Source organism: Drosophila virilis, chromosome 5 (assembly GCF_030788295.1).
Source record: "Drosophila virilis strain 15010-1051.87 chromosome 5, Dvir_AGI_RSII-ME, whole genome shotgun sequence".
Taxonomy (NCBI): domain Eukaryota; kingdom Metazoa; phylum Arthropoda; class Insecta; order Diptera; family Drosophilidae; genus Drosophila; species Drosophila virilis.
Window position 1 is genome coordinate 10,073,051 of NC_091547.1, and position 21,855 is coordinate 10,094,905.

Consider the following 21,855-nt stretch of genomic DNA (forward strand, 5'->3'; position numbering starts at 1 on the left):
AGTAGCAGCTATATATGAAGAATTTCACCTAGTTGTAGGAGTTGGCAGTTGCTTACAAATTTAATCGGGGTCTAACGTTTATAGTTTACATACGGGCTAAATTACGCTAGAGACTAATGTGTAGCTAGACGGGCTTAACCAGATCTCCCTCCAGCTGCAGTGCATCCGACTTTTTTAGCTGCTTGTCAAAGCGTTTGTCAAATTTCTTTGCCTGCTTCTCGCTTAGCTCCGTGACGGCCAAGTGCTTTGTGTACTTCTTTAGCAGCTTCTTTCTGAGCTTCTCCAGGAAAATGCCATCGGGCTGCTTCGACACCAGCTTCAGCAGCTGCGCTGCCCAATCGAATTCGCCGGTCTCCTCCGCCACAGCAGCAGCAGCTGGTTCTGCTGCTGGTTCAGCTGCTTTCGCTGCGCCATTCTCGAGCTTGGACTTCTTTTTGGGCGGCACTTCCTGCTCCTGCTCCTCTTGTGCAGCTTCTGCCACCTTGACAGCCTTGGCCGCCTCCAGTTGCGCCTGCTTGGCCTCCTTCATTTTGTTCAGCTCCTTCTCGAGTATGTCCCACACCTGGGTTGCTTGCTGGCGAGGCATGCGCATGCAATTGCCCACAAAATTCTCAAATTTTGCTTTCTTGCGGGGCACATTGTCCACGCTCTGGAGTCGCTGAAATGCGCTGCGCACGGACGCCGTCAACTCGTACTCTTTGCTGTCCAGTATGGCGCGTATGATGTCCATCCAGCTCTCTTGTTTCTGGGCATTCTTGTTCTTCGGCTCCTTGGGCACAAAGTTCTGGTTGGAGTACTTCTGTGCCTCCGAAATGCACTTGGTGTGCGCAACGTACTCCTCATCGTAGAAATCTTTGAGGCAATCCATGCACGACACGTTTTTTGTCTTTCCACGGCATCGTGTCTGATAGTGCTTCTCCACAGATGGCTTTTTAACGGACTCGCCGCAAATGTTGCATGTAAAGAAAACCATTTTTGTTGAGGATTTCCAGCGGGACAAGCAGACGCGGTGAGTCCCACGTGCGTGCTCTGGTATGTGTTATGCATATCGTTAATCGATAGTTAGACAGCGATATTAACGTTCTGTTTTTTCAACGGTTCTGCCACTGTTGACCTCATACGTTCACAAGGGACTGCAAAAGTGGCCAATCTGTTTAGTCTAGTCAACTATTGTGTAACTGTTGTGTGTATGATATCGGTAGTCTGACTATCGATACGCGTCTGCCAGCTCTGTTAAAGTAGAAAAACCGTGGGCAAGTGTGGTAGCATTGAGCTTTCGTCCGACAGCCTTGCACTTTTGCCATCTCTAGCCGCCAAACAGCTGATTCACGCACGGTAAACGCGAAATGTGGCTGGCAATGTTGAAATTGCAACGAATCGCGCCGCATGGAACGCTACGCACTTTGACAGAAAATTGCATCAGGATGAGTAGCCAAGTAGTAACAGATGCCAAGGATACGCTTGGGCAAAAGCCGCCACTCAAATACGAACGCCAGCCGAATGTGCTGCGCAAAAAGTTGAGCTCTGTCGTGCCGGGCTCTGTGAATCTGCAGGTGCTGGGCGCAGGCGCCAACGGAGCACCCGGCGCTGTTTATCTGTTCACCGACCAGTCCCGTTACCTGTTCAACTGTGGCGAAGGCACACAGCGGCTGGCGCACGAGCACAAGACGCGTCTGTCCCGTCTGGAGCACATCTTCGTGACACGCAACACGTGGACAACAGTGGGCGGGCTGCCCGGCCTGGCGCTCACCATACAGGATGCGGGCGTGCGCAATGTGGGCCTGCATGGACCACCGCATCTGGACACCATGCTCCAGAGCATGCGTCGCTTTGTGGTGCTCAAGAATCTGCAGATGCAAACAATAGACAGCACACTGGGCGCCCAGTTTGAGGACTCCATACTGACCGTGCAGCCGGTTGTGCTGCGCAGCGAGCAGCAGCTAGCGCAGCCCGTACTCAGCTATATATGCAAGCTAAAGCCACGGCCGGGCGCGCTCAATCTGGTCAAGTGCGTGGAGGCAGGCGTGCCGCCCGGTCCGCTGCTGGGACAGCTCAAAAATGGACAGGATGTGACCCTGCCCTGCGGCAAAGTTGTGTATTCGGTGGATGTAACGGAGCCAGGCGAAACGGCGCTCTCCTTTGTCTTCATAGATGTGCCCAGCGAGCAGTACCTTAGCTCCTTACAGGCCCAGGCCGAGCAGTACAAACAGCTAGCCGCCTCAGAGCTAACTGAGGTGGCGCTGGTCGTGCACTTTAGTCCACCCGAGCTGGTAGTTAATGCGCATTATAGCAGCTTTATGGCGGCCAACTTCTCGCCCGGCACCCAGCACATTTATCTCAATTCGCCGCAGAATCCCTTCTCTGGCTATGCGGCCGCACATCGCATTCAATATCAGCTGCATCAGCTGGCGCCGCGCATCTTTCCACTGCTCGCCGAGTCCACAGACCTGCAACACAGCTGGCAGAGCACGAAGCTTAGCCACAGCCTCAAGAAAACAAAGCTGGAAAACGGACACGGGGCGGAGGAACCAAAGGAAGACAGTGAGGTGCCCATAAAGGAAATGAAGCAGCAAGCGGAACAGGGCGTTGTTTCCATGACCAGCTTTCATTTAAGGCCCAAAAAGGGTGAGTGAAAAGAATCATTTATATCATATCATGTCGTGTCATATTAAATATCATATCATATCATCACCTATCATATCATATCGCATATCAAAATCCAATAATTTTTACATATTCACATGGGAACTTCTTGCTATATCACATGAAATGCCCAAGATATATTTTTGGGGAATATCTATATATACCATAACATAATGCCAGCTTTTGGGGATCATAGCGCAGGCTTTTATTTTGTTTATCTATTATTTATTGTCCCAAACTGGGAGTGATTCCTATTTTATTATGCATTTGCGAAAATGTTTTTTTAAAGTTGGGTAAATTGTAGATATTTTTTTATCAACCAAAAATTTATGTTTACATATTTTTAACAATTGTTCTTGGAGTTTTTTTTTTGGTGCTTGGTTCAACACTATAAATGGAACGTTTAACCTTTTTTCTTTCCATAATTTGGAATTTATTTGGTTATGTGTTCCTCAGCAGCTCGCTAAATTTTAACTTTATGGAAATTCTTTTGATAATCTATCTACAAAACTCGCTCTTGCTCTCGGAGTTTTCTTAGGGGGTACACTCTTCTATATGAGAACTCCCATATTTCTGTTTTCTCTTCAACTTCTCTCCGATTGTGAACCTTCTTTAAGATCGTCGGCTCTGCTTACCCACGATCTCTAGTCTTAAGCTCACATTTGTTCTCTTCACGTTCGAATCCGGCTTCTCACCTGCATCTATTCACCACCTGCTTCATACACTGCCACGCTTGCTTCAACTCATGGAATCTAATTAACAAATATCCCGAACGGAACCTGATTAATTTATCCCGAACTCGCAAATCTTTACGCCACAGGATTGGATCGCACACTGGAGGCCAAGCTGACGCCCGAGGAGTACATCAATGAGACGCATGCAGTGCCCTGCTTCACGGAGCTGCTCGCTCAGCTGCAGGCCGACATCCGGGATACATTGAAGACGCCGAGCAACAGCTATCCGCGCATCATATTCCTCGGCACGGGCTCCTGTATACCCAATAAAACCCGCAACGTGAGCTCCATTCTCATCCAGACTGCCGCGGAGGCGTTTATGTTGCTCGACTGCGGCGAGGGCACCCACGGCCAGATCGTGCGTCTCTATGGACGTGAGCGTGCGCGGCAGGTCATGCAACAACTGCAGGCGGTTTATGTTTCTCATCTACATGCGGATCATCACATTGGACTCATTGGGCTGCTGCGCGAGCGACAGCGTTTGGCGCCGGCGTCGCCGTTACTTCTCCTGGCGCCGCGTCAGATCGAACCCTGGCTGCAGTTCTACAATCGTCAAATCGAGTCCATCGCGGATGCCTACACGTTGGTGGGCAATGGCGAGCTGCTGGAGCAGCCGCTGGCCGGCGAGCAGGTGGACCAGCTGGGCATTGCCTCGATAGCCACCTGCCTGGTGCGGCATTGCCCGCATGCATTCGGCGTGAGCCTCACGCTGCAGGCGCAGCACGAGGGGGCACCCATTAAGGTTACCTACAGCGGCGACACAATGCCCTGTGCAGATCTAGTGGAACTGGGACGCAACTCGACGGTGCTGATACACGAGGCAACCATGGAGGATGACCTAGAGGAGGAGGCGCGCATCAAGACGCACAGCACCATCTCACAGGCCATACAACAGGGCCGGGATATGGAGGCCAAGCATATCATTCTGACCCACTTCTCGCAGCGCTATGCCAAATGCCCGCGTCTGCCCAGCAGCGAGGATATGCAGCACGTGGCCATTGCCTTTGACAATATGCAGGTCACCGTGGATGACCTGCAGCATTATCACAAGCTCTATCCGTCGCTGCTGGCCATGTACGCCGAGTACACCGAGGAGCTGGAGCAGCGAGCGGTCAAACGCGAGCTCAAGCAGGAAAGAAAACGCAAATTGGCACAAACGTGATCTGAGCTTTTAGTTTATACGTGACAGATATCGAGAAATCGTATGCAACCAAATGTTGCCATAAAATCTGTGACATTGTTTATACGAGCTTGCGAATTGTGTTAAGATATTTATGATAACTGGCATGATAAGGAAACTTAAGAAAAATCTTGCTTTAGCTGAACTTACGTAAAGGTACTCCTAACTGTATTAGGTATTATATATTAAATTATATACTGAAACAACGTTTATGCGAGTTGTTCAATTGTGATAAGGCTCATGGTATGTATTTATTAGCATCGAATACGCGAAATCAATGAAAACTAAAAAAATATTTAAGCTCCAAAAAACTGAATAAACCTGAAGTCATGACTTAAGCCAGCTCGTTTCTTATTTTTCTATTATAAATATATATATATCAAAAATATTTCAATATATTTATTCCACTTCCTTTGCTAATTAACGCTGCATAAATATTTAATCACAATAAAGCAAGCATCGTATAAACATAATTACAATTAAGAAACGTAACTTATTTATATTTTATATTTATAATAAACCACAAAAAGCGTTTAATCTTGATAACTGCCACGTGTAAACAATTTCCCTTGCACTATTTACATTCAAGCTGATTGTTAAACAACCTACAATAAATAAATTGTATTTATAACTAGAAATGAAAACAATTTATTTGTTTTTGGTGTTGGTTTATTATGATTATTTTTTTTTTTTTTTGTTTTTGTTTTGTTTTGTTTATTTTATTTACTTAATACGCATTCGCTTGCAACAGGTGTCTGTGTAATAAACGCTCGTAAAATTACAAATTTAGTTTTTCAATAATATTATGTAAATGTATAATAATCGCACATTAATTTATTAGCATTGTCGACACAACAGAAGGGCACTTGTTTTTATGCATTTATTATTAAATATAATTATTTATTTATTTTCCGTTTTAGTCAATTAACATTTTATATTTAAGGCACTTGGTGTTCAACGTTTTAAAATGGCGCAAAATCAGTTTTGATTCCTACGCAAAAATCATAAACAATTTCTCTGATAATATTTTTTTGTTTTTTTTTTTTCAAATTAATTTTTTTTTTTTTGGAAATTAGCTGTGACTAGTTAAAATTAGTAGGTAAACGAAAAAATAAGTTTATAGAAAAAAATATCTTAGCTTCAACTTTTGGATATTTGGTGTGTATGTGTGTGTGTGTGTGTATGTGTGTGTGCGGGCTGTGTGGTTCAAACTTCTGGTTAATATTTTTGTGTATTTTTTTTTATAAATAAACATAATTTCAACATTTCTTTAAAAATAAATAAATAGTTGTACATTATTTAAATTATAAGAGAAACATCGGCAAAATTAAGCAGCTGATATTGATTTTTTTTTAACAATTGTTTTATAATTCATATAAATAATTAATAATTGCTTTTACCTTGGCTGGGCTTTGGACTACAAACTCAATAAGTTTAGAGTTGAATTTCTTGCACAATTTACTTTCCTTTTTTCTCTCCACTTGTTGCCAAGGCAATAGACAAATATCGTAACGGTTCGTAATGCTCTTTCCACCATTTCGAGTTTTCAGGCACGTTCCACATAGTTGCCGGGGAATGTGCCAAAGCAGCCCGTCCGCTGCGAAGTGCCGACGAACCAGCCATCGTCGCACTTCTCCAGCACCTGCACCAGATCCCCCTCAAAGATCTCCAGCTCATCGGAGTTTTGTGGTCGGTATTTGTACAGCGCACGATAACTATGATTCCAAAGTACAAGAAATTAATTAACTAATTGAATCTTTGATTATATTTGCTCGATACGTACGTCAAGGGCTCCGAGCTGGTGTCCACATGAAGGGCGTCTGTTTTGTGCAGCGTGCGGGTCTCCTTCAGTATGCCATTTGGCGGATGTGCTCCGTTCTGGGTCAGCGTATTGAACTCGTTGTTGATATTTGTGCGCAGCACGTCCAGATTTGGACGCAGATTCGTGGTACTCTGAGTGTTGATTACGGTTGTGGTTCTAGCTGCAATATCTTCGGCACCAATGTCGGTTAAGACCTGCAAAAAGTACATAAATGTGTAATGAAAATAAATAGACATCTAGGAAGAACTCTAACGACAGGGGCAAAAATTGAGGTGGACAAGGAGAACACGTTATAATCACAAATTCGTTAACTGACAGGCTTGTAATGGCTTAGTAATTTGCGGGATCAAAAAGGGATATGTGAATTTTGAGGTCACCAGAATTGTTTCCTCATTTAACCAAATTTGCAGCTTAGACTTACCTCCACATAGGAGACCGGGAAAATGCCCTTGCGATTGGCTATTTTGCCCTCAAACCAATTGCCGTCGACGCGACGTGTCAGTGTGACCAGCTCGCCCTTGTTGAGGGACAGCTCCACGCCGGACTGCGCCTGGAAGTTGTACTTGGCACGTGCCTGGCCCTCCGATGGACGCTTGCCAGGCGTGCGGGCGCCATCCCGACTGACAATCTGTGACAGAGAAATGGGACAATAAATGGGAGTGGCAAATGGAAGTGCAACTAGAGGATTTACCTCGACATAGCTGGCCGGCAGCAGTCCAATCATGGCATTATGCTCGCCCTCATACCAGTTGGGATCGATCTGTCGCCTGATGTATATGGTGTCGCCCTTGCGGAACGAGAGCTCCCTACAAACAGAAGAGATTTCGTATTATTATATTCATTTGATTTTAAAGTTTGGTTATTGCTTACTTGGAGGTCTGTCCCTGGAAGTTGTAGAGGGCCCTGGCAACTGTTTTGGGTCCCACCAGAGATTTGAGCGTTACGTCTGTGGGGAAATCATCGTAACGATTCAAGGCAATTGGCGATTTCTGTGAGGGTGTAAAATTGTCGGTGTGTCGTCGCGAATTCATGTCCTGCAGCTCCTGTAGATACTTGCGTCTGCGCTCCTCCTGATACAATTTCTGCATATGCTCCGCTTGTCGAATAGCTAATTCCTCCTCCGATATGTTCTGCTTGTACTCATGCCTTATCGGTGTCTTGAAGTGTATGTTCACGTCTGTGTCATATAACAATTGGGGAAATGCCGTAAATAAATATCAAGTAATATAGCCAAAACAAATCTTTCGATTTAGCTCAGTTTTTGTGGTGGGTTCCAGTCCTGGTCTTAAGCTCAAATCTTGGCTGATTATTATTATTAATGAACGACGCTAAAAATAATATACAAATGGGGGGAAACGACTCGTAGGGCAAGTGTAAGACGAGCTAACCGCAAAAAATTGTCGCCGCTGTGTTACGAAACCAGCCTCAGCTCTTATCTGTAACTGTAGCTGTATCTGTATCTGTAACTGTCTATGTATCTGTATCTGTAGCTGTAGCTCTATCTCTATCTGTAGCTAGTCTGTGCTTGCCAATTGGTAAGCAAATAAACAACGTTAACTGACGCTCGCTCCGCTGGCTGCTGCCTGCTGATGAGCGCACGCCACGCTAAGCAGATAGATAGACAGAGACCAGAGCTGCAGATAACCCAACCATCCAGCAAAGTCCAAGTGGGAAAGTAGAAAAACAATAGTAATATACATAAGCACGGTCTTCCAATTGAATTAACGTTTCTCATCGTATCGAAAATGAGCCACAATTGAAGCTAATGCGCATTAGCATCCACTGATAGCTAAATGAGCCGTCAATTGAAACAAAAGTGGTGCCAACTGGGCGTGTGCTTTGAGTGGGTGGCTCTCTGACTGATGGGCAGCCGGTCAAAGTGGTTGTTGAAACAATTTCTTAAAGTAGCCAGAGCATTGCTCAAGCTGTGCTCAAAGGGTTTATTTGTTTTATGGGCTTATATAAGAGCTCGCTCATGATTAGCTTCAAATGATATTAGAGCTCCTCTATCATTTGAAATTTAAGCAATGGATCAATTAAAAATTGTACAATAAATTTATTGTAATCATTATTCCTGTGTCGACCATCAGATGAAATTTACGAACAATTTTTCTTATGAACATTAAAGGGGCTACAATGTGGCTGTCAAAATTAACCATATGAAAAATTTAACTCTCACAAAAGACATACATATTTCGCTGGCAATAATTTGTTGGATAAAGGAAAATGTATAATGTAATTGCTTTTTATCCTAAAACAAAGAAATGTTTTTTCTGAAAAATGAGTTCCCGAATGGAAAACGATAAAATCTATTATATATTAAGTGCTCCAAAATTAAAGGCTCAAAATAGATAAATCACAGAGTAGTTTCTCTTAATGATAAACTTCTAACGAGATGATAATAAAATCAAGAAAAATAATGGGTATGCAAATGCTGATCTTCAATTTATCACTACTCGCATTAAGCTAAACCCAATTGAAGCTCCGCGAAGTGTTTTTATACCAAGCAAAACTCTTTAATGAACAGCTAAAAATACTTGCTAACGAACTAAACCTCGAAAAAGACATTTAGCCAAAGTGATTTACAAGTCCAACAACAGACAGAGCTGTGGTATATATTTATTCTGGCCTTGTGCCGCATAGTTGGGAGTCTTTCCATGCATTTGCATGTGACGTGACCGCGTTTCTCATGAACTTGGGAGCGAATTAATAGAACGCTCAACTGATATGAATGCCAGTTAAACACAATTAGAAATCAAACAAAGTCTCAAAGCGAATTCTAATGGAATTGCGCAGCAGCCGAACAAGACTGAGATCCCAGCCGACCCACAAATAAATAGAAATTTTTCTTTTGTGTAACTGCCGCAAGACAATTTCATGGTAACTTATTTCGAAGGTGTTGAATGGGGGGAGGGGGTTGGGAAAGCTAACAGCTGCACAAATATTTGTTGTGCTTGTACAATGACAAAATGCTTAAAAAACCATAAACCATAAAGCACAACATAAACAACAACAACAACTTTTGTTGTACAAGAAAAAAGCTTAATTGTCACTTGAGAGATTTTTCACTTTCACTGATTTGTTGTGGCGCCGCAATTTGCAGCGTTTTGAAAGTGTTGCCGATTTTCATCTTTCACTGCACACAACAACAACAGCTCAAACACACACACATAGGTGTATGCAGTTGCCCGCCCAGTTATGCCGGCTTTTCCATGGCTTTTCCTGCCTTTTAAGCGGGTTAATCAGCTATTTAAAAGCATATTATAGTACACCCAACCCCAGGCCCTGTCAGTTAGTTAGTCATCCAATCAATCAGAATCGCTGGCAACTCATCGGATAGTAATCTCCGAAGGCTTTTAACAGCCTGATAAAGACCGCGAGAAGTCTCGATTCACTGAACAGACAAACCCGAACCCGAACCTGTTTCCACAAACCGATCTCAATGCGGCACGTACCCAACTGCTCTGTAGCACGCGTTGCGCTCAACTGAAACCGAAACTGAAATATAAAATGAATGAAACTGAAAGACTGAGAAACTGAGAGACTGAGAAACTGAGAGACTGAGCAAGTGGGAGACTGAGCTAAAAGCCCCCATTTTGAGCTTGTCGCGTAAATTCGTTTAGTTATCGTCGTACAACGAATGCCGTTTTCTTTGGCGCCCCTCCCCAAATCTCACGTTTATTCAGACTTTACAGCTGCTGCTGCTTCTTCTCATTGTTATTGCTGTGAATTGCTTGACAGTGCTTACAGTGGGGCAATTACCTCACGCACTGCTGATAAGAGAAGCGCGTGTTACGTGAATTTGATGACACATTGCTTTGCAGTGGCTCAAGACAAGGGTCAATTGATTAAAGTGGAATTTTAGATACTTAAGAATTACTTATCACTCTTTTTCATACGTAATTATTTATATTTTATTCACTACCTACATACTTGAAAATAAATGTTATCCTAAAAGCTGTTACATTGCCATCTAACAGCCACATTTAACATGACATTAACATTTATTTTTTTAAACAACACATGTTAATGAGCATGTCAATTGATGTTACCGTTATTTAGCCATGGTTCGCTTTAAAAAAAATATTAAAAAAACAATAATTCTTATCAGTGAGCTTTCACAATTAAATTTGAGAAATGTTATATCACAGAATCTTAAATCTCAGGCTTTTAGAAAGAATAAGAACTTTATAAATAAATAAGTGATTCGAAGAGTAAAGTACAAGTACATACTTGAATTATGAAATATAAGTTTCCAATAAAAATATGTAAGAATTTTGTTTTCTAAAGTGTTGAAAAAGAGAGTCAGCCTCTACCCCCAAAGATTTATGCAAATCTGTTTGTATGCAAGTCTTTGGCTAATATAATATAATTGATTCTGAACAATATTTGACTTTTTGAAGTAAATGGAAAATGGGATCATTAAGTTGATTTTAACTATTCAAATGCTCAATTTTTTTTTAAGAAATAGTTTGATATATTGAAATAGAGTTTATATTTGACAGGATATTGAATCTGCCTCCCATTTTGTACTTATTTTTCGTTACATTTTGAGTACTTTAAGTTACACTTTTTCTCCAGTCACAAGACTCGAATCTAAAGATCGTTGCACCTCACAAGCTCACAGCGCCCAACTACGTGCTGTTTTTTTTATCACGAACTCGTGTAAAACGTGAGCTGCATAAAAAAAGCGTCGAGAGAGAGGGAGAGAAGACAATCTCACTCTTTCAGTATCGGTTGCTCTCTGATTCTCTCTCTCTCTGTCTTTCTCTCTTTCTCGCAGCGCGACGTTTGATAACGAGTTTTTTTGCATTTCGCGAAAAACCGTGAGAAAGCGGCAAACAGGAAGGTCGTTTAATCAAATGAGAAAGTGAACGTTTTTGGACTCGAGGGGGCGTGGCAGGCGGCTTTTCGTATGCCTCAAAAAGTATTAAGTGGGGGGAGGGGCAGTCATATTATATGAGCTTATACTGACTGCGGCTCAGTTGTTGCTGCTGCAGTTGCTGTTGCTGTTGTTGCAGCTGTTGTTGCTGTTGATGTTGCTGCTGCTGTTGATGTTGCTGCCACATGAGCAGCGGCATCGAGGCGCCTATAGCATGCCGATTGGCCAAATATGCCTGCCGCTGCGCCGGCAACGGTGTGTGTGGCAGACCCACAATGTGATAGCTCATTGTGGTTGTTGTTGCCGTTGCAGTTGTTGCCGCTGCTGCTGTTGCTGCTGGCAGTGGTGGCACCATGGGCGCCGCTGCTGTCTCACGGTGCAGCCAGAGCAGCTTGCCACAGTTGGGCATGTCGCAGACGCTGTGATGCAGCGCGGCGGGCGTTATCTTGTTGCAGTTACCGCTGTCGGCGCCACTGCTCAACGGACGCTGTTGCGACCAGGCATCGTAGTTGTTGTTGTCCACGCGCCACCAAAGCTGTTGCTGTTGCTGCTGTTGCTGTCGCCGCGGCTTGTCATCTGTCAGCTCTAAATCATTGCAGCTGCTGTGCAGCTTTTGATGCGTCTGTCGCCAGTGCACGCGATTGCCACCGCCCGCTGCGGAGGGACTGCGTCTGCTGCGGCTGATGTTGTTGTTGATGTTGTTCCGGCTACTGTTGCTGTTACCAGGTGCATGCTGCAGCGCGTAGGTGTTGCTGCGTCGCGGCGCTAGCGTTTGATGTATCATGCCTCGTTGTATTATTATTATTATTATTTTCTCATTTATTTGAGTATATTTTCTATTTTGTGCACCGCTCAGTGGTGCATTATGTAAGTGGAAATTAACGCGCGTCGCGTTCTATTTTTTGCCGCATTTAATTAGGAATTCGAGTCGAGCGACGTTTTTGGCACGGAAAAGTGAAACTAACTGAATGGGAAAAAAGGCCGCGACAGGCAACTCACCTGCGACCAGGTTTTGTTGTTTTTCTAGCCGCCACATTTTGGCCATGGCAACGTGTATGTCGCCGGGCACTGGGGGTGGATTTCCGTTTCGGTCTCGGTCTCGGGCTGGGCTCGTGCCACGGACAGGTGGCGCGTGCTAAGCGGGTCAAAGCTGTCCGGCAGTCTGGTGGTTTATGTTTCTGTTTCTGTTGTTATTGGCGCTATCGATTAATTTGCACGCGGCGCACCTTCAAAATGCTATTGCAGCAATTGCGGAAACTTGTTCTTAAAAACGGAATTTCTCAAAGGTCATTGAATGTGAAACAGCACGCACGGGCGTAGACTGCAAACTTTTCCAAAGGGGCTGGCTACAAAATCGTTGTTCGATCAGATTTTCGTAAGGTCATTCAATTGTGGTCAACATGCATTAGAACACGTGTAGAACAGATCATATTTAAAATAGCTTTTGATAAGCACTGCTCTTTTGATTAACTTTAATACATCCCACTCTGAACTCTTATACGAGTGTAGAAATATAAAATTTGTAGCACACATATTTTAAGTGCAATAGCAATAAGTATTAAGGTTCAAGAGCCTTAAGCTTATGAGCCATTATATATCTAAATATTTAAATCGATTTGTAAAAGATTCAATTGAAATGTGAACCCCATTTTTAGACTCTAAAAAATTATTGATTTGAAAACTATTTTATCGGAGTTGAGCAATAATTTTAGTACAAGTTATTTTAGTAGAATTGCAAGCAACTGTTTATCAAGCCCAACGTTGGCGAACTGGAGACTCACCTGTGCCCGAATCAATGTGGTCACCGTTGCTGTAGGGGCTGTAGGGCTCGTAGAATGAGTTCGAGTTGGTCAGGCCCTTGAGCGGTGGCTGTGGGGGTATTGGTGGTGCGGCGCTCGAGTCAAAATCTGCGCCAACAATGACAATGCAAGACAGGAATATGGATATATGTAATTTCGAAATGTCTAGAAAAACCAATTGTTTAAGCCAAGCTCGAAGCCAAACCCAGAAAGAACCAAGCGTCTACCAGATTAGAGAGCAACCCCAAAGACACACCCACTGTCCACACTGCCAAGTTCTGTTGTTACCTTTAAATGTGACCGCCAGGGCGTGGCGCTTGAGACGCTCCAAGCTGTTGGCCGGACAACGCCGGGCAGCGCTGCTTGCCGCATCCGCGCCATCGGGCACATAGCGCGCCTTCGGTCGATGCTTGTGCGGATCGAACGGCTGATTGGCAAAGATGTCCGTCTGCCTGGCCGGTCGCGGCGGCGAGTTGGAGCTGGCACGCAACGCCGGCTGTCTCTGCGGTTTCTTGGGCAGCGCTGGCGTGCGCTGCGGATGTTTGTGCGCCACCCAATCGCCGCTCAAATGTGGCGATATGCTCTCGTGTACGTCCCGCAAATCCGCCAGGGAGGTGGACAAATAGCGCTGAGGCAGGCTTTGTGCCTGGCCAGCGGACTCCGGTGGCTCCGGTGACTCGTAGCGCTGGCGCAGCGACTGCACGTGGCCCGGGTTGGAGCAGCTGTTGCTGCTGTGGCTGCGCGTGGGACTCGCCTTGGCCGGCAACAGCTCGGCCGTCTTGCTTATGATGTCTATGTGCGGCATCAGCAGGCCGCGCTGCTTGCGTCTGCCGCGCTCCGGCGAGGGAGTTGCTCCATGTCGCAGCTCGAATTTGTGCGTCAGCTGGCTGACATCCTGCAGCGGCAACGCATCCGTCGCGTTGCCCGAGGCGTCTTTTGATCCTGTCTTCAGTGCAGGATCGCTGCGCGCCTTCCGCAGCGTACTAAGCCCAAAAAAATCACGCCGTTCATTGGTCTGTTGCTCCCGCTGGATGCTCTCAAATCTCTGCTTCATCTTCTGCACCTCGCCCGTGTACACGCGCTGCAGATACGAGCTGGAGCAGGCAGAGGCCTGCGACTGGGGGGACAAACTCCTGGAGCGATAGTAGGCATCGTAGAGCTCAAGGCTGCCGTCGGGTGAACCATGCTCGTAGCTGAGCAGCTCTTCCTGCCGCTCGTCTTCGGGCGGACGATCGGGCGGGCTGTGCAAGTGAAAATTTACGCGTGCTGCCGGACGTTCTCCATAAATGCCACTCAAATCTGTGAGCGAGTTGCTCAGCTCCGTATGTATCATGTGACTCTGGCTGTGACTGTGACCCTGGCTGTGACTGTGACTGTGACTGTGCCTGGCCTGCTGACGCGCCTGCATATTCTGCTCGATGAGACGCATGACCTCCGCCTCGTCCGGGGAGCTGTCCTCGCGTGCATGGTATATGGTCTTGGGCGGCTCCTCGAACTGCCGCTCTTCAAAGTACTGAATCTTCTGGTTAATGGGATTCTCCTTGTCTTGATCCTGTCGCTCTTGCTCGGCCTTGGCAATAGTTTTCGTTGGCTTAGGCTCGCTTATGGGCTTGGGTCGCGGCGGCACCTCGGGCGGCTTGGTCAGCGTAAGCTCCGCATTCTTGGCGGCAATGGCGCCGCGTGTCTCCCGGGCGACCATCACGGGGGATTGGCTGCGCGTGGCACGCGGCAAAGTTTGCGCCTGTTGCTCCTCCCGCTTGCGCAGCACCGGACCGAGCAGCTGCTCCTTGCTGATGTTCGAGTTGCAGCGCACCTTCAGCGTGTTGGCATGGCTACTGGGCCTTGAGCCCTTCTCCACGGTGACCACATATTGCTCCTCCACGGCTCCGGGCTGACGATTGCCCGCATAGATCTCGTTCAGCTGCTGTGTTATCTTCTTGATTTGATCCTTGGACAGAGTGCTCACCAAATCGTTGCTCAAATGACGTTCCGTCTGTCGCTCCGTCTGTGGCTCCCGGCTGTGGCCTCCAGCTTCCAGGCTGCTGGCCAGATCCGCTACTGTGTTCCGGCGCCATTGACGCTGCACGGGCGGCAGCTCGGCCTCGGCACGTGCCTGTTGCTTCAGCAGCTGCAACTGCTCGAAATTCTCGCGCAAATCCTCCACGGATTTCTGCTTGGCATGCAGCGCCTGATCCGCATCCTGCCGCCACTTGATCTCGTTCACGTCCTTAGAGCGAAAGTGCAAGTCGCGCTCGCGCTGATCCATTTGCAGCTTGCCCACCAGATATTGCAGCTCCTTCTCGGCGCGCTCGTGCAGACGCACCTTGCGCCACTCGTCAAAGTCCAGTAGCTCCGCATCCTTGCGCAACGGATGGAAATTGCTCGCCGAGGTGGCACGTTCCAACTGCCCCACGCGCTCTAATGTGCTATAGAAGCGATTCAGCTCGGTGAAGCGTTCGCAATTGTTGCGATAACGACAGCTCGGACTGTGCCGCTCCAGCTGCACCAGCGACGTAGCGCTGTGCGCCAGCTCACCACACTGATAGAGCCCGTCTCCAGCAGCCGCACCACCCGACTGCCGCTTGCTGCGATCATCGGCGCTGCTCAGGCTGCTGGCGCGTGCCACCGCCTGTTGTTGCTCCTTGTCCTGACGCTGGCTCGATCGCAAGCTGTCTATGCGCCGGCGCGAGGGGGAGCGCACCTCCCGATGCTGTGTCTGATGCTGTGTCTGCTGCTGCTGCTGCGGCACGCGCACCTCACGCGTCGGCGAAAAGCGACGCCCCAGCTCCGTGTGTGGCGACTGTGGCCGCGCGATGTCCGTCATAGCTGCGGGCCTGACTGGGCCGGGCTGAGCCTTGCTCTCGTACTTCCAGACGAGATCCTCTATGCAGCTGCCGGGCGCCTGGGCCGACGTGTAATCGTAGACATCCTCGGCATAGCCAGGCTCCACTAGCGAGCAGTACTTGTAGTCGCTGGTGCCTCCATTGATCAGCTGCGGCAGCGAGTGGGGCGTGTGGGTCGTGTGGGTTTGACCCTGCTTGGCATTGTAATCGTTCCAGAAGTGGGTTTTCTCGCGTACCGTTTCGCTGTACGATTGCTGGGCAATGGCAGCCGTGGGCTTGGATTTATTTAAAGTGGTTTTGGTGGTGGTGCTCGAACGCTTGCGCGGCACATGACCCTCGCTGCGGCTGGTCTGCAGCTTGTTGGGCTTCGTCTTGCCCATATAGGTTTTGGGCGGTGCTATGGGCACATACTCCTGCCGCACCACCGAGTCGATGGAGTAGGTCGAGTTGCTGCGCGGCAAACTCTCCTGCGAGGCGCTGCGATGCACTGTGGCAATTGCCTGGACAGTTTGACCCTGCGCCTTGCTGCACTTGGGCAGCACTTTCTTCAACGCCCGACTGCAGTCCAGCAGCTGCTGTGGTCTGACCTGTGGCAGGCACATGGTGTGCCTCGTGGTGGTGCTGACGGTGCTGTGGCGCAAACGGGGCAGCGACTTGCTCCTCACAGTGTGTTGCGCCTTGCAGGTGGCATAGGAGCGCACCGCCTCGCGCACCTCCTGCGGGGATTTCAGCGAGGGATCGCGGAGTATATTGGTGCTCGCCTCGAAGTTGGTGCGACTAGGCGGCAGCGTGCTCTCCAGACGCTTCTTCTCCTCGGCGAAGCTGCGCTCCTTGGAAATGCTGCGTCCAAACGCGACTGGACTGCGGCTCGAGTGGCGGAGCGCGAGCAGGCGTGCGGCGGGGCGACGACTGGGACTCACGGAGCGCAGGCGCGCATGATGCTGATGCTGATGCTGCTGCTGGTGCTGCTGGACTCGCAGCAGGCAGCCGTCCTTGGTGCGAGTCTCCTTGGTGGCGGTCAGGGTGGCCAGCAGCGTGGACACCGCTCCGGTGGACTTGGACCGGCAAATGGGCTCTCGACGTGAGCTGGCGACCTTGCGCAGGGTTAGGCTATTGCTGCCGCCGGGAGGCAGAAAGCATTGATCATGGCGCGACTTGGCGCAACTGCTCGTGATCTTCTCCACGCGCACGGTGCTCTTGGTGCAGGAGGAGCGGCGATTCGGTGGCAAAGGAGCCGTCTCCTGCAGCTGCTGCTGCTGCTGCTGCTTCTTGCTCAGGGGTATAAAAGAGGGCAAATTCTTGGAGAAATGCGAAAACATTTTGTTAGCTGAATTTGTCGGCGGCGGTGGCGGTGGCGGTGGTGGTGGGGGAGGTGGTGTTGGTGGTGCTGGCGGAGCAGCTTTAGTCTCTGCTTGCTCTAGCACTTCCTTGGAATCCTCGAGCGGCTTGGTGCTCACGCGTATTTTGGTTAGCGTGGGCGTTATCTGAATAAATTCGAATTCTTCCACAATTTCTTTTTTTTTTTTTGTTTTTAAGGAAGGTAAGAATAGATAGAGTTCGTATTAGGATAGTCTTAACGCAGCGACTTTATAGAGGGTGCCCGGTGCTGCAGTGCTTCAAAGAACGCTCGACGCATTTGCGGATAACAACTTCTAGTGTGGCAGTGGGTGTGTATAGTAGTATATACCAAATGGTTAAGAAAAGTACACTCAAGTTAGGTTTAAATAGTTGAAAGAGCAGGAGAGAAACCCAACACCAATTAAACAATTAGTATAAATCAAATTGCGCCTTAATCTTAGTTATTAATATTTAACTACAGTTGACAAACAGTCTAGCTCAAAGTTGAGCTCTTACCTTTGGGTTTCTCGGGCGCGGGCTTACGGAAGCCCAGCAAAGGCGGTTCCCCTCCCGCCTGTAAGCTCTTGTAGGCCTGTCGCTGCTCCACGGGACTCAGCGGACTGCTAACGGGTAGCTCCTTTTTGCGGAAGACTAGATTCGAATCGCTGGTATAACCCGATTCTTTGGCCAGAGCTCTGTGTGGGCAAAACAAGAGTTTAGATACAAGATTTTAGATTTTAGAATGTGAAAACTCGTACCTTGACAAATTGCCTTCTGTGTAGAGCGGCGATAATTTCGATTGTTCCAAATTCTAGTTTGTAGTAGAAAGAAAAATGCATATTATAAAACGTGCTAAGAAACGCTTTCTTTAAGTGAAACGATTTCAAGGCATTAATTTTTTCCATATTTTGTTTTCCATTTCTGCAAAAATTAGTAATTCGAGTGCCTTGTTTTATTGTGGACGCAATGATACCCTGTAGCTGTCTGGCTATGCTAGATTATATACTATAACCATATAACTTACTGAATAATTGTCAAAATCATCGACGAACTCTATTATAATGCGCGGGATGCGTGTATGTTCCCTGAGCCACTTGGCGTTAAGCATAAATATTGGGTTCGGGAAATAGATAAGATATACTTTTAAATAAACTAGGGAAGTTACTCTTTGAGAACGAAAAACGTTTTGGGCAGCTCAACAGAATAAAACTGAACAGTAACTTAAAGGGGAAATAATAAATCTATAGCTAAAATTAATTGTCTAGAACAGGAATTAAATAGATTGGCGTTCATACCCCGTTAAAGATGTCCATCACTTCGTCCCACCACTAGAATTGTGAATAATAAAATAATTGCTGTGAGTTAGAAAAATTGCTACGCGAAGTATGTATGATAATTATGAATATGCGTGCTTATGAGATCGTGTCATAAATGGGTTATATTTTAATGGAACTTCTTGAGCGAAATGCGTGGGGAAATGATTTGACTGAAGCATGGGCGAGTGTAGCAAGAGAATAATTGAAATGGGGTATGTTTAGCATTAGCCGTGGTCGAGTTTAGATAGTTTGGTTAGGTTCTGTGCGTGATTAAATGCTGCGGCTGACTGTTTGCCAGTCGGGCCACTTGCCTCCTTCTTCTCCTTTTCCGAAACAGACGAATGTCCAGTTGTATAGTTCTCGATGCGACCAGGTTGATTCTTGTACGAGTTCTGTGCCGCTTTTATGGGATTGGGCATAGTACCATACAATCTGGAAATGTGACAATATATGATAAAGGGTGACAATATATTCTGGAGATTTTACTTACTTATCGTCCTGGCTTAGATTGCGCACGTTGACTGCCGATGAGACCGACTGTACGCGTAGAGGATTGGGTGTACGGTATTTTACAGTCGAGTAATCGGAATCGTAATTGGGCTCGGGCTCTGAGACATAACCATTGCTCTTGTACGAGGGACGTGCTGCAGGGGTTGGGTAGAAACAAATATTAGTAAAAGAAAAACTAAAAATATATTTTTGCGTTAGAAATTTACGATCACTACTGATGTTGCTGTTGTTGTTGTTGTTATCTCTGTTGTTGCTGTTGTTGTTGTTGCTGTTGTGTTTTGGTGTGTTAGCAGACATGATGTTAGAGCGTTGTATTCTAAGCTTAGTATATGAGCAGGTTCTTAAGTTAGGATTAGTGTAGAAACTAGGTTAAAGCGTTCCAATGAGCTACACGGCACGAAAATATATGAGAGAAAAAATTATAATCAAAAATAATATCAAAGTTCCGCATGCCAACTAATGAAAATCTAGTAACTAATGTATAAATCATAATTAAAAATCACGCAAAAGCGGGCAGGCTGAGCGAAAAAGCCAAAATTAAAATGTGTATAGAGAGAGAGAGAGAGACAGAAAGAGAGCGGGGGCAAGCTTAGACTGAATTTTGAATTTAGACTACATTAAGAATTAAATATATCAAAAAATCACCTCTGGGACACTTGTAGCGTATCACAAAATCGTCTGTTGTATGCGATTCGACAAAACAGTTTTATATTTATTGAGAGTAAGCGTATGGATGGGGTAATTTTGGTGATATGGTAGACAATAGAAGACATTCAAAGAGTTCAGAGAGTTAGGATTAAAAAACTAGTTCAGCAGGCGCAGAACTGAAGCATTATAAAAGAGACAGATTAAGTAAATGGAAGCTGGCATCAAATATGAACTATTTTTTAATTTAATCATCATTTAGAATGCTTCAAGCCCTTGATATCTGAGTGGCAAAACATTTACCGCCATTCTTCTGCTTATGTATGGTCTGATAGAGTCGCTTATACCATTCATGCTGGTGCGGTTCCTGGACCTCCTGCAGCGCATGGGACAATAGAAATAACAGAAGATATTACAGAGTCGACGGAGCTAACTAAAAACAAAACCAATTTGGTGTCTGGTCTTTACCGATCTCAGTATGATGGGCATTCCATCGTTGGTCACCGGACCGATGCCTTCGTATTGCCGTCGACCTAACTGTGCCATTTTGCGCGGACGATCGCTTTCCGTTTCCGGTTCGCTCATATACTCGTGCTTGACTTTGTAGACTGTAAACCGTAGATAGTTTTTGTTTCATTTTAGTTTTGTGTGGGTCAGTGTAAGGGGGTGTTTGGTGGGGGAAATTAGCTTGAAAGGGTGTTAAACATTTAAATTGCAACACGCAAGGCACTTCGAAGGCCTCCCATTTTGTTTGATTGTGTATTAACGACGTGAGAACGCGCTCGATTTGGTCATTATTTGGCCTACAATTAATACTTACTGACTTCATTAGGCCTATAGACGGGACGGCTAGTGTCGGACAGTTGACGGCGTGCGAACGGCCTATATAGCTCCGATGTGGAAGCCGAGCGTTCAAATGCTTTAGATGATGGAGGGTCAATGCAAGGAAATGAATAAAAATGTTATGAGCCAAATAAATAAACTAGAGAGTCACACAAATCACATTTGAGCAGCAAAATCGAGTGTTTTTCTACAACATAAAATTGAGCAATAACTTAATCTTCTTCTTGAACTTCTAAGTATATTAATACTAGCAGATTTACATGCACATATAAATCGGTATATATATATATGCTTCGTCCTAATCTGCTTCAGAACTCAGCAAGTATTTGAGCTACCTAGATTTTGGTATGTAGGTTTGTGATATAGTTAATTAAATAATTAACAAAATATATTTGACTTAAAATCAGCTCAGATAAGTTATTAACTCAAGTAATTCAAAACTAGATCTTGTCATGAGTTTTAAGATTTGTAATTTGCTCAAGACGAATCATTTGTCATTCGAGTCAAATGCAACCTTTATGAATACTATATGCAATTGAGATACCCTAGACTTCTGAGTTCTCGCTAAGTGCCACGCATATATGTATGTACTTTTGATCTTGTCGGAGACACTGGCACTGGCAGCCACTGGGCCAAATTGATTGGAATAATCGGTTTCCGCGTAGTCCGAATTGTTCGAGTTCAGCGTTGTGGGCGTGCTCAGGCTGGTGGTGGTCGCCGTGCTGCTCCGTGGTGCAGGCACTGGGCAGTTGCCGTTTGTATATGACCAGGGCGGAATCGTCGTCGTCGGCTGCTGTTGTTGCTGCTGCTGCTGCTGCTGCTGGGCCGTGTAGCGTCGTGGCAATGTGGGCGACTCGAAGCGCACGGGGCGAAACTCCTTGCGTCCGCTCAGCGCGGGCGACGGCTGCGGCGTCCACACGGGCTGTGTGGGCGGCGGCGGAGGCGTGGGCGCCGCCGAGGAGCTGATGTCTAGCTCGTTGCTGGAGCCGTACGGCGTTTGACTCTTGGGTGTCCAGACGCCTGTTGATGATGGTTAATGAGTCTTTGTACTCTAATGACACTTGTGCTGTGGATGGGGCAGTGGTTCAGTGGGCAACACATGACATTTTCAGGGGCGCAAGTTCAAATCGAGTTGAGTTTTTTTTCTTTCTACTATCTATTTTCCTGCTGCTGGTGCTGACATTTACACTTGTCAACAAATTCATGCTCGTCTGCCGCAACATTTTACGGCTGCTGCTGCTCAGGTTTTTAGTTCTGAGTTTTTTATTCTTGTCTTCTAACCAAAATAAATGTTGCAGTC

General features: G+C 46.4%; 3 protein-coding genes across 29 annotated transcripts in view; 1 reads left to right on the forward strand and 2 right to left on the reverse strand.

Moving 5' to 3' along the window:
* Positions 1 to 32: 32 nt before the first annotated feature.
* Positions 33 to 973, reverse strand: LOC6625058 (uncharacterized protein C16C10.8). The gene has a single exon (XM_002050493.4). It carries the CDS (start codon positions 971 to 973, stop codon positions 125 to 127), a length of 849 nt encoding a protein of 282 aa, XP_002050529.1. The 3' UTR covers positions 33 to 124.
* Positions 974 to 1,346: 373 nt separating this feature from the next.
* Positions 1,347 to 21,855, forward strand: part of RNaseZ (ribonuclease Z) — a 47,727-nt gene continuing 27,218 nt past the window's right edge. The window contains exons 1-2 of one of the 2 annotated variants that reach the window (XM_002050492.4): positions 1,347 to 2,625; positions 3,464 to 4,895. In XM_002050492.4, coding sequence (XP_002050528.2) covers positions 1,347 to 2,625; positions 3,464 to 4,539 — 2,355 coding nt within the window. In that variant the 3' untranslated portion in view covers positions 4,540 to 4,895. Of the gene's footprint in view, positions 2,626 to 3,463; positions 4,896 to 21,855 lie in introns of those variants that run through there. The other variant, XM_070209857.1, reaches the window with a different exon arrangement.
* The window catches only part of CAP (Cbl-associated protein), a 40,140-nt gene continuing 23,520 nt past the window's right edge, over positions 5,236 to 21,855 (reverse strand). For 9 of the 26 annotated variants that reach the window (XM_070209840.1, XM_070209848.1, XM_070209849.1 and 6 more), the window contains 16 exons: positions 21,147 to 21,575; positions 20,533 to 20,631; positions 20,181 to 20,320; positions 20,016 to 20,088; positions 19,713 to 19,745; positions 19,048 to 19,201; positions 18,869 to 18,989; positions 18,537 to 18,569; positions 18,000 to 18,052; positions 17,758 to 17,936; positions 13,349 to 17,416; positions 7,250 to 7,556; positions 7,071 to 7,185; positions 6,801 to 7,007; positions 6,341 to 6,573; positions 5,236 to 6,272 (listed from right to left, as the gene is read on the reverse strand). In XM_070209840.1, the coding sequence (XP_070065941.1) occupies positions 6,104 to 6,272; positions 6,341 to 6,573; positions 6,801 to 7,007; positions 7,071 to 7,185; positions 7,250 to 7,556; positions 13,349 to 17,416; positions 17,758 to 17,936; positions 18,000 to 18,052; positions 18,537 to 18,569; positions 18,869 to 18,989; positions 19,048 to 19,201; positions 19,713 to 19,745; positions 20,016 to 20,088; positions 20,181 to 20,320; positions 20,533 to 20,631; positions 21,147 to 21,575 (6,413 nt within the window). In that variant the 3' untranslated portion in view covers positions 5,236 to 6,103. Of the gene's footprint in view, positions 6,273 to 6,340; positions 6,574 to 6,800; positions 7,008 to 7,070; positions 7,186 to 7,249; positions 7,557 to 9,834; positions 9,852 to 11,354; positions 12,074 to 13,042; positions 13,169 to 13,348; positions 17,417 to 17,757; positions 17,937 to 17,999; positions 18,053 to 18,536; positions 18,570 to 18,868; positions 18,990 to 19,047; positions 19,202 to 19,273; positions 19,431 to 19,712; positions 19,746 to 20,015; positions 20,089 to 20,180; positions 20,321 to 20,532; positions 20,632 to 21,146; positions 21,576 to 21,855 lie in introns of those variants that run through there. The other 17 variants (XM_070209850.1, XM_015174550.3, XM_070209843.1 and 14 more) reach the window with 16 other exon arrangements.

Excerpts from the sequence above, each read along its gene's own strand:
- LOC6625058 (XM_002050493.4), bottom strand. The coding sequence starts at position 973 with ATGGTTTTCTTTACATGCAACATTTGCGGCGAGTCCGTTAAAAAGCCA.